The sequence below is a fragment of the Phocoena phocoena genome, chromosome 14, assembly GCF_963924675.1.
Source record: "Phocoena phocoena chromosome 14, mPhoPho1.1, whole genome shotgun sequence".
Classification (NCBI taxonomy): Eukaryota; Metazoa; Chordata; class Mammalia; order Artiodactyla; family Phocoenidae; genus Phocoena; species Phocoena phocoena.
The window spans coordinates 28,673,335-28,685,643 of NC_089232.1; the positions used below are offsets into that span (position 1 = coordinate 28,673,335).

At 37.9% G+C, this 12,309-nt stretch overlaps 1 protein-coding gene across 4 annotated transcripts in view; it reads left to right on the top strand.

The window, feature by feature from the left end:
• Positions 1 to 12,309, top strand: part of EXOC6B (exocyst complex component 6B) — a 715,924-nt gene that overhangs the window by 101,813 nt on the left and 601,802 nt on the right. For all 4 annotated transcript variants that reach the window (XM_065891362.1, XM_065891363.1, XM_065891364.1 and 1 more), the window contains exon 6: positions 8,418 to 8,622. In XM_065891362.1, coding sequence (XP_065747434.1) covers positions 8,418 to 8,622 — 205 coding nt within the window. The remainder of the gene's footprint in view (positions 1 to 8,417; positions 8,623 to 12,309) is intronic.

Here is a 12,309-nt window from a genome sequence, read left to right on the forward strand (position 1 = left end):
TTTCTGAAATATGTGTTGTTTGGTATTAATGCAGCCAGCCACTGCTGCTTTCTTTTTAATTTTTACATTGTCTGTTTTTAATATCCTTTTTTCTAAAATATTCTTAACAGCTTCACTGAGATACAGTTTACCTACTTTTCACTTCATTCATTTAATGTATACAATTCAGTGGCTTTTAGTGTAGTCAGAGTTGTGTGACCATCACCACAATCAGTTGTAGAATGTTTTTATTCTTCACAAAAGAAACTGTGAGCCCCCTGGCCATCAGCACACAATTTTCTCCTGTCCCCTGCCCCCCTTGCCAGCTACTGGGAACTACTGATTTATTTTCTGTTTCTTCAGATTTGCCTATTCTGGACATTTCATATAAATGGAATCATATAATATATGATTTCTCTAGTTGCGGTGAGCGGGGCCTACTCTTCGTTGTGGTGTGCGGGCTTCTCGTTGTGATGGCTTCTCTGGTTGCGGAGCACGGGCTCTAGGCACGTGGGCTTCAATAGTTATGGAACGTGGGCTCAGTAGTTGTGGCTTGTGGGCTCTAGAGTACAGAGTAGCTGTGGCGCACAGGCTTAGTTGCTCTGCGGCATGTGGGATCTTCCCAGACCAGGGCTAAAACCCATGTTCCCTGCACTGGCAGGCGGATTCTTAACCGCTGCACCACCAGGGAAGTCCCATCTCTTTAATTGCTGAATATTCCACTGTATGGATTTACCACATTTTATTTATCCATTCATTAGTTGATGAGCATTTGGGTTGTTTACAATTTTGGGTTTTTACAAATAATCCTGCTATGCATTTTTGTTTACAGGTTGTTGTATGGACATATGTTTTCATTTCTCTTGGCTATATACACCTAGGAATGAAATTTTGCTGGATCATGGTAACTCTGTTTAACCATTTGAGGAGCTGCCAGACTGTTTTCCAGAGCAGCTGTGCCATTTTACCTTCCCCCAGCAGCATATGAGGATTCGATTTTCTGTACATCCTAGCCAGTACTTATTACTGTCTGTCTTTTGATTATGGCCATCTTGGTGGGTGTGAAATGCTGTCTCTTTGTTCACCTTCATTTTGAAATATATTTTTGATGGGCATATAATTCTAGGTTTATAGATTCATTAGTTCTTAAGATATCATTTTTTTGTCTTCTGGCTTATGTAGTTTCTGAGGGAGAAGTATATGAACAGCCTTAACTTTTTTGTCACTCTACTTAATGTGTCTTTTCTCCAGCTGTTTAAAAACTTTTGTTTGTATAATTTGTTCTCAGCAATTTGATTTTGATATGCTTTGGTGTAAATATGTTTGTATGCGTGAATGTGTGTGTATATTTATACCGCTTGTGGTTTGTTTAGTTGCTTGTTCTTTTTTGAACGTTTCATAAAGTCTGGAAGATGTTCAGATATTATTTTTCCAAACATTTTTTTGGTCCTTTTTCCATCCTCATTCTGAGACTTCAGTTATATCTATGTCGGACAACTTCACATAATCCCACAGGTGACTTGAGGATCTTCTTTTTCTCCAGTCTTTTTTCTCTGTGCTTTATATGGGATAGATTTTATTGCTGTGTTCTTTCTTTTTCATTGTCTAATCTTTTAATCTTATCCAGTGAAATTTTCATTTCAGATGATATATTTTTCATCGTTAGGAGTTCCATTTAGTTTTTATGTTTAATTTCTTTTGTTATTTTTGCATCTTTAAAAAATACCTGTAACAGAGCTCTAATTTCTGTTTTTATGTACTTCTTTGCTAGTTCTGTCACTTCTGGTATTTTGGATGTCTCTGAAGATTATTTTGTTTTTCCTAGTTACATGTCATTTTTTTGGTTCTTACCATGTCTTATAAGTTTTGATTGGATAATTGTCATTATATTATGTTATTGAGTGCCTGGATTTTGGGGAGCTTTTTTTTCTTAGAGGGTGTTGGTCTTTGTTTTGGCAAATAGTTTAGTTGTTTTCAGATCCACTTGATCCCAATCCCATCAGACCCCATTTTTAAGCTTTGGTAGGCCCTCCTTCATTCCAGGGGTTGCTGGGGGTAGTATTCATCTACTTTGAAAAACTCAGAAACCCCCAGGGACTCTTCACTTTGGCTGTTCAGAGTTAAGATGTTGCTCTGTCTTGTCTGAGCTCCTTGAAGTGTTTATCTTACGTCTTGCTGCTGTCTGTCTGTCTCTCCTTCCTTGCCTTCTCTCCCTCCCTTCTCTTCCTTCTCTTCCTTCCCTCCCTTCTTTATGCCTGTTCATGCAGAATTTCAGTTTCCCTATGCCTGGCCTAGTACTTAGCAAAGACTCAAGGGAACCCTTATGTAAATTTCTGCATCTTTTTTCTGCATTGCTTCCTGTTTTTTTTTTTTTGGAATTCTGCTGCACAACCTTAAGGTGCACAAGCTTTCCTGAACTCCTGTCTCTGATGCTAACCCTGCTAAGTTGCTGGGCTCTGTTTGGGTTTTCTCTGACTGTGTCCATGATCTAGAAATCACATTCAGTCAGATAACCCAGATAACTATTTTTTATTTTACTTATTTATTTTTTGGCTGCGTTGGGTCTTTGTTGCTGCGCCTGGGCTTTTTCTAGTTGTGGCGAGCGGGGGCTACTCAACGTTGCAGTGCACGGGCTTCTCATTGCAGTGGCTTCTCTTGTTGCGGAGCACGGGCTCTAGACGCATGGGCTTCAGTATTTGTGGCACATGGGCTCAGTAGTTGTGGCTTATGGGCTCTAGAGTGCTGAATCAGTAGTTGTGGAGCACGGGCTTTGTTGCTCAGAGGCATGTGGGATCTTCCCGGACCAGGGCTCGAACCCATGTCCCCTGCTTTGGCAGGCGGATTCTTAACCACTGTGCCACCAGGGAAGCCCCCAGATAACTATTAAATTCACCTTGTTTGTTTCCCTTTTTTCAGAGATCACAGTTCTGTGTTACTTGATGTTCACTATGTGAAAGCAGTTGTTTTATGTATTTTAGCCAGTATTTTACTTCTTAAGAGTGAGAGTTCATGTCTGTTCTTTGTTATTCCTTAATGGCTGGAAGCCTAGTTATTTTTTTTTCAAGCTATAAATACTCATTATACTACTAGGTTTTATGTTCCCTGTGGAAAGATATCTGACCATCTTTCTATCTCTAGCACATAGAAGGGATTAAATATTTCTTAATGATGCTCTTCAATTAGGAAAGACACTAATATTTTCTGTGCAGAAAGCTTTTGTTTTATATTCTTATCATACTCTGAATTTTAAGAAATTTCTCATGGGTAGTTGTAATCCACTTTGAAAGATTACTTATTAGAATTTTAAAAACCATCATTGTGAACGAGTTCCATACCATGACAAAAAAGTTCCAAAATTTAATTTGCCTAGAATCAACATTCCTCTTCTCAGGATAGCATTCAACCATGTCTAAGTTATTCTGACCTTAAGTTATCCAATTTTTAGGATTATTTAGACGTCTTTTCCTGCCTTATTTTAAAAAATTTCTTGCTTTTATTTCATTTACTTTCTTTCTGCTCACATCTCTATTAGGGAGCCTGCATGTGGTGGTGGGGGGGAGAGCTAGCACATTTGGCTTTTGATTCAGTTTTAATGTTTAGAGGTTGTCAAAAGTAATGTCAAAATCTTGTTTTAGATTTCCATGGCCCCTGGAAATAGAATTCTTTTCTTTTGGTGTCTGCTATAGAGGTGTTTAATTGGCTGTCATTCTTTAACCTGTCACTGATATTGAAGTACACTAGAAATTTGAATGAATCTTATTGATCTGTTACAGTTGGAGTATGAGTGTGTTAGGGAAAGGACAATGGGGAAGTAAAGTAACATTCTTTATTGCCAGAAATCACTGGGTTTTGTACTAATTAGCCTTGAAAAATGTGGAGTTATTTGACAGACCAGATGTTTTCACTGTGCAGCCATGTGTCTCATCAGTGAATGTGCCTTGTGTCTGCAGGCAACATTGTTAGATTTTTCTCATTCTATAAACAATGTTCCAAAATATAACTAAACCCTAAAGTGTGTTTATCTTTTTGGCTTAATTTCTAGGTTTATATCCATTCTAAAGTTTCTCTCTAGAGGAAATGCATTTTATTGCACATAGCTCTTCGTACCTAATTGTAATATAAACACCATTCTGTTTATACTAAACCATGTGAATTGTATTGTTTGTGAGTCTGTAAAATTTTAATAAAAGCAACCATTTCAGATTAAACTATATTTGTAATTTTATTTCTTAATTTAGGGGAAATAAATCTTTCTTCCCTTCGTTTATTTGGACTAAGATTTTGATTTTTGGAACACAGGAGGGAAAAACATAAGCAAAGAAAACAAGTAAATCCAACCTCTAATCTTTAGTGTTTGTGGTATTACGTGCATTGGAGTAAGAAGAGTTTAAGTATCTCCCATGGAATTCATTCTTAAAACCTGAAATAGAACTATAAGTCTTTTACTTACAGGATCAAAACTGAGTTTTTCCTATACTAAATATGGGAAATGTAGAAATTAAAAACGTGAAGAAGAAAACTATTACCCATAATGTTCCTATCCAAAGGAAAGAAAAATCATGGTTTACATTTTTGTATATATTAGTCATTTTCTGTGTACTTATATTTGTGTGTGTGCTTGTATTTAGTACTGTGTAGCTCATACATACATATGTATTCATAATTTACACATGTATATTTGTAATTTTGAAAAACATTATGATCATACTTGTAAGTTCAATTTTTTTGAAATAATTTTCACTCAACAATATTGTAAACACTTCACTGTTTTATTATTCTTTGCATATACATATATACTACATGGATATATCATAATGCGTTTAACCAATTCCTTGTTAATAGACTTCTAGATTAGTTTTTTATTTGTTAATATAAATAACTACAGTTCAAGAGGCTTATACATATTTTTGTACATGTAATTTTTTTGTGGGGGAGAATGCAACTGTTTAGAATACTTGTTTGGTGAAATTTTACATTGAAAACGTGAATAATATAAATATGTTTATCAGCAGGCTGTGAATTCTCATTTATTAAAACCCCTGATAATAATATCCATTATTTTTTAAGAAATCGTTGGCAGTTTGAGTGACAAAATTTTATTTTTTATTTTCATTTCTTCACATCAGTTCAACTTTTTTTTTTTCGTGTTTGCCATTTTGAGGGCTCTTTTGTGGCTTTTCTTTGTTCATTGCTTAAAGAAAAATCCCTCAAAAAAAAAATCTAATGTGTCTGATATTAATATAGCCATTCAAGCACTTTTATGGTTACTTTTGGGGTGTATCTTATTCTAGCTTTTACTTAAGTCTGTTTGTATCTGTGATTCTAAAGTGGGTTTCTTGTAAGCAACATATAGTTGGAGCATGCTTTTTTTTTTTTTTTTTTTGCGGTACGCGGGCCTCTCACTGTTGTGGCTTCTCCCGTTGCGGAGCACAGGCTCCGGACGCGCAGGCTCAGCAGCCATGGCTCACAGGCCTAGACGCTCTGCGGCATGTGGGATCTTCTCGGACCGGGGCACGAACCTGCGTCCCCTGCATCGGCAGGCAGACTCTCAACCACTGTGCCACCAGGGAAGCCCAGGATCATGCTTTTTATATTATTTATTTATTTATTTTTTTAAAGTTTGTTGGGTCTTCGTTTCTGTGCGAGGGCTTTCTCTAGTTGTGGCAAGCGGGGGCCACTCTTCATTGCGGTGCACGGGCCTCTCACTATCGCGGCCTCTCTTGTTGTGGAGCACAGGCTCCAGACGCGTAGGCTCAGTAATTGTGGCTCACGGGCCCAGTTGCTCCACGGCATGTGGGATCTTCCCAGACCAGGGCTCGAACCCGTGTCCCCTGCATTGGCAGGCAGATTCTCAACCACTGCACCACCAGGGAAGCCCTATTATTTACTTATTTTTAATTTTTATTTATTTTTTTGAAGATGTTGGGGATAGGAGTTTATTAATTAATTTATTTTTGCTGTGTTGGGTCTCCGTTTCTGTGCGAGGGCTTTCTCTAGTTCTGGCAAGCAGGGGCCACTCTTCATTGCGGTGCGCGGGCCTCTCACTATCGCGGCCTCTCTTGTTGCGGAGCACAGGCTCCAGACTTGCAGGCTCAGTAGTTGTGGCTCACGGGCCTAGTTGCTCCGCGGCATGTGGGATCCTCCCAGACCAGGGTTTGAACCCGTGTCCCCTGCATTAGCAGGCAGATTCTCAACCACTGCGCCACCAGGGAAGCCCTATTTTTTATTTTATTTTAGCCGCACTGTGCGGCACGCGGGATCTTAGTTCCCCAACCAGGGATTGAACCCATGCCCCCTGCGGTGGAAGCATGGAGCCTTAACCGCTGGAACGCCAGGGAAGTCCCTGGATCATGCTTTTTAAATCCTATCTGACAGTGTCTGCCTTTTGAACATGTATTTTTAATTTTTTTATTTTTTTGTGGTACATGGGCCTCTCACTGTTTTGGCCTCTTCTGTTGCGGAGCACAGGCTCCGGACGCGCAGGCCCAGCGGCCATGGCTCACGGGCCCAGCCGCTCCGCGGCATGTGGGATCTTCCTGGACCGGGGCACGAACCCGTGTCCCCTGCATCGGCAGGTGGACTCTCAACCACTGCGCCACCAGGGAAGCCCCAGTGTCTGCCTTTTGATTTGTGTGCTTATTAGTCCATTTGCATTTAATATAATTATTAATATGGTTGGGTTTTGCTCTTTACTTTCTATGTTTTTCATGTCTTTTTTGTTCTTATTTATCTTTTACTTCTTTTTTGTATTAAATATTTTGTAGTATACTATTTTAATTCTTCCGTAAACCTTTTAATGTTGTATTTTTTGAGGTTTTTTTTTTTTTAGAGGTTACTCTGTGGATTATAATCTTCTTTGTTTGTCACAGTCTACTTTAGGTCATTGCTCGTGTAGTTTTGATATAATATATAGAAGTAGTTTTGCTTCAGCTTAGCTCCATTTCTTCCCTCTTCTTTTGTGCTATTATTGTCATTTATATTATATCTATATTTATAAACCCAACAATACAGTGTTATAATCATTGCTTTAAAAGCTATTGTCTTTTACTGATAGTAAAAGAAGAAAAGAGAAAAAAACCCACATTTATTCAGTCTTTTATATTTAGCATATATTTACTCTTTCCTATGTTCTTCATTTTTTTTCCTCTGAATTCAAGTTACTATCTGCTATCATTTCCTTTCTGGCTTTCTTTAGTATTTCTTGTAAGGCAGATCTGCTAGCAAGGAATTCTATTAGTCTTTGTTTATCTGGGAATATAATTCATTTTCATTTTTAAAGGCTAGTCATCAGCTAATGGTTGGTCCTGGGTGCTCAAAGAAACTTGAGCTGAGAAAGGTGTCTACCCTTTGTTAGTGGACTTGTATGTGGGTTAGGGAGTGCATTCAAAATTCAGGCAAGTTTTCAAGTCTGCTGAGCTTTTATATTCTGCCAAGCCTTCTCCTATGTGCAGGCCTGCAGTCTCCTAGTCAGCTAAGGATGTGTGGAGTGCTTAGGCCCTTTTAGGTGTCCCCTGCATTTGTGCACAGCTTCTCAGTCAGCTAGGCGTATTCAGAGAGCTATCAGGTTATTCTATGGTTCTCTTATTTCCAGGACTTCCCTGTTAAGTTTTTGGTTAGTCCTCCAGTCTGCTCTTTGTTCCAACCTAGACGAACTTCAGGCCAGTAGAGCTGGAGGTTCCCCCCACTCTCTTCCTATTTTAAAATGAATTTGCTACTTTTCCTAACAACACCACTCCATCTAAGATTTTCACCCTCTGCTCCAAATCATGTCAGCCCCTAACTGAAGAGAAGCTGCTGATTTTCCTGACAAGCCATAACCAGTGATGGGGTGAGGGGAGGTGGAGAGGGTGATGGAGGTAGCCCCAGGCAAGAATGCCACAAAGTCCCTCTCTATTTAGCAGTTTTCATGAATAAACCCTTCTCAATTTGTTGTTCTCCTCTGCAGAGTCCTTTCCAATTTCCGGAGTCTTGAAATGGTTGTTTGGGACAGTTTTGTCTAGTTTATATTTGCTTTTTGGGTAGAAGATTTGCTAAGCTCTTCTGTGTGCCATAGTTGGAAGTCTATCCTTGGGTACTTTATTTTATGGGATGATTTTTGTGGCATTGATATGATCATTTTATATTTCCCTTTATTTATTTTTTCCTAGCAATGGCCTTTATTCTTTATGTAATGAGTTTCATTGGTGGATTTTCAAAGTTTTCTGTATTCTTGGGAAAAATCTTTTTTTGATTATAATTTATTAAGTCCTGTAATATATATATTGATTTTTAATAATTTGACATTAATTTTTCCATTCATGTTTTTTTGGAAACTTAATCCTGGATTTGTCTTAATGTACAGTGAAAACTAATTCAGGCTAGAAATTTTGCCTGAGGAATATATCTGTGGCCCTAAAGAAGACTGAGTTGAGCTAAAGGTGATGCAATTCCTTTTATAGGCATTATCCTGCACTGAAAACTCTGGAACATCTAGAGCATACCTATCTGCCTCAAGTAAGCCATTATCGATTCTGCAAGGTGATGGTGGACAATATCCCCAAGCTTCGAGAAGAAATTAAGGATGTTTCTATGTCTGATCTCAAAGACTTTCTGGAGAGTATCCGCAAACATTCAGACAAAATTGGAGAGACTGCCATGAAGCAAGTAGGTCTTGGGTTTATGATAGGTTGGCCAATGACTTTGCAAGTATTCTGTTAAGCACAGATTTCTTTTTGCTAAATGTCTTAATTGTTTCTTGTCATTTTAGGGAAGTCCTTCATCTTTATGGGAACACATGATTTTAAAATATCTTTTATTTTCTTAGCAGAGCAGTGAATTATTTACTAGTATATTGTTTTGCTCTGTGAATATTCAGTACATACTGATTGATTGTGATGGTTTATATTGGTGCTTTGAAGAGGCTTTTCTATTTTTTGAATACTTTTCTTGACTTTGGGTATGATTTGAAGCCCAAGATTTTTTTTCCCCCCAAGATTTTTAAAAGTTCTCTTTCTAGTTAATGAGCTAAATTGTGCTGCAGGTACCTTTGGTTGATTATTTACTGTGTAAGCAAGATGTCATGTTATATATGAATATTTCTATAACTGTTATTTCTGATATCAATGGGTATCAGTGAAAAAAGGCCTTTTGGGAAATGCTGGGAATTATGATCACAGAAAGGAATTTGTTTATAGCTTATAAATTAACAATGTGTTGAAAGTATTTTGATTTTTTTCTTTCAATATCTTCATCTCTAAGTTATGAAAGCCACAAGGAACGTCCAGAAGTACTTTGTCGTTATGAATAAAGAACAGTAATAATTTACAGTATTACTTGCTCTTTTGAAATTTAAGTCACACTGCTTTTATTAAAATTTCTCAGTATACCTTATGATGTAACCTATAACAATAAGTAGAAGATCCAGCTGTTTATAGAAAGTGTTTTTTGGTTCTATAAACAACTGTGTTCTTGAATAAGTCATTTGTAGTTCTTAATTCTGTGAGGAATGAGGGAGTAGGTCATATTTTGGGTCATATTTTTGGTCTCAGCTAGCCTTGGTAATCTTTTAGATATGTCTTTGATTCTGCAAAAGAGATCTGCCTCTTTGGAAATCCCTTTCCTAAGGGAATACACATATTCTTTTCCCAATTCTTCTTTTAATTTCCTTATTGTTATACTTTACGAAGTGGAAAGCTTAAAACTAGTTGATGATAAACCCTGATGGAAATAATCATATCATGTCATTTTTTTTAGTGGTGAAGAAACAAAATTAATCATTGAAAATACACTTTTGCCTTGCTGTGTATATTTTGAGTACAGGAATGAAGGTATCTTGTAAGACAAGTCTTTATTGTGGTTGACAAAGTTTTACTAATTTTTCAAAATATACAAGAGTATAGTACAAAGTTGCTTTTCCTAGGCCTTTGCTTGAGAAATTACTTCCTTTTTGGTGAAAGAGAGGATTCCACGAAGAATATTGTTATTTCATTTAATGTGAGATATCTGGTCTCTCCCCTAATTATCTGAAGAAATTAAGGCCTAGGCCAGGGAAGTGATTTGCTCAAGTTCAGACAGCTTGTAAAGGTCAGATTCTGTAGTAGAATTCAGATTAGACTGAGATGAATTTGTCTGCTATGGCACTCAAAATGTGTAAACTGTTAGCTGTTGGCTGTATTTTTGTCATTTAAAGAAATGGTGAAGAAACCTTTCGTGAATTCAGGACTTTTTAATTAACTGATAACCCTTTATTCCTCCTATAGCATTTTTCATCTTAAGTATAGCTCTTATTGCATGTATTACTATCCTATGCTATGGTATATATAAGATCATTGAATAAAGATATCTTACACATTTTAAAATCTTGTAGTACCTAAAAAGTAAGGAAAGTAGGAGGGAGAGAAACTACCATATACTTTGTACGTAGTATGTGTTCAGTAAATATTTGTTTGAATTCATGGATGTTAGAAAAGAGGGAGAGGATCTGGTTTATTTCTCACTTATGTCAAGCCCAAAATGATGTTTCTGATTTGTGATGGTTTTCTTTGCAATGGTGATTTAAGGAAAGTTTCCATTATATGGGTCTGTCATTTTTAATATGGTTTTGAAGATGCTGCAAAAGGGGAAAGACCAAAGAGTATTGCATGTGGTAGGGTTTTTAAGGGCTAGGCATGGATGTGACACATCATCACTTCTTCTCTGATTTCACTGGCCAGAACTTAATAACATGGCCATAGCAACCTGTAAGGGATGCTGGGGAATATAATCTCACTCTGTCTAAGAGAAGAACACAGTTTTGGTGCATAGTAGCTAGTCTCTGGCACAGTTCTACCCTTTTGGTCATCAAATATTTCTTCACTCCTTTTTTTTTTAAAATAAATTTATTTATTTATGGCTGTGTTGGGTCTTCGTTGCTGCGCGTGAGCTTTCTCTAGTTGTGGCAAGTGGGGGCTACTCTTCGTTGCAGTGTGTGGGCTTCTCGTTGTGGTGGCTTCTCTTGTTGTAGAGCATGGGCTCTAGGTGTACAGGCTCAGTAGTTGTGGCTCGTAGGCTCAGTAGTTGTGGCACACGGGCCTAGTTGCTCCACTGCATGTGGGATCTTCCCGGACCAGGGCTCGAACCCGTGTTCCCTGCAGTGGCAGGGGGATTCTTAACCACTGCGCCATCAGGGAATTCCATATCTGTTCACTCTTCCTCTCATCCATAGAACATACTTGTCCCTTCCCTAAGGAATACAACTCAATATCCCATCTAGTTACTACATCCATCTCAAAGTATGATATCTTCCAGGGATGCTCAGTACTCTCCATCAGATCCAGATGTGGCTCTTCAGTGGGCTGATGACCAGGAACTAAGATAGGTTATCTGCACCTGTGGCCCTCCCACCCTCAGTATACCATGGAGAAGCTAGAACAGAATAGCTACAACAAAAACTTCCATTTAGAAAAGGGAAGAACAGGAGATGTACAGTATTACCTGCTTCATAGCCAATCATGTAATCCTTTTGGGCCATCATTGGGAAATCTTTCTGCCTTAGTAGTAGGGGAACTTCCTTGTCTAGATGTTGATTCTGTGGAAAGAACTCCTTTGCCCATTGTGCTCCTGGGCTCTTGGCTGCATCTTAGTTTTTCTTTCCCTATTTTTTTCTGTGTACATTTCTGAAGTGTGTGCTGGGGAATATACCTTCATTTGAAGATTTTTCTCTCTCTCTCTGTAGATATACACATACATCTACATTTACTCTTATATCTACAACCACATTTATATCTCTATCTTTCAGTGCTTACTTTCTGCTTCTACAAGTTTAGGAGCCCAAGGGTTGTTTTAAGGTTCTGAACAAAGTTTTATTTAGTCCAGATTTGTGGGGTTTTGACATTATAGTTAACTCAAAACTTAGTAGACCTCTGATCTGTCTCTTTCCAATAGGTTCTATTTAGATACCATACCCACTGTTCTTTTCTAAATATAACTTTCAGGAATGATTTTTTTTCTTCTTCTCTGTTTGGGGAGGTAGTAGAGTTGGGGGAGCATAACCCTTGCCTCATGTCTCTTTCTTACTTAGGCCCTACTTGGAGGCTATATGAAATAACGGGTAAGAAAACCATACCTGAATCTAATTTTTGCCTCAGGATTAAGTCACTTTGTTCAAGGAGGTCTTCTTTGGACTTAATTGCTCAAAATTTACCATCTTTTTCTTTTACTATTTGGGATCTATATGTGTTCAGCTTTCTAACCCTCTGAGGCCCAAGTTTCTGACCTTGTGCTATTCCCTGTAATTTCAGTTTTCAAAGTAGGAAATTCTGTGCTCATCGTTTTTGTGTAAAACCTTGCTAAAAGCAGAAAGCAAATGCCAAT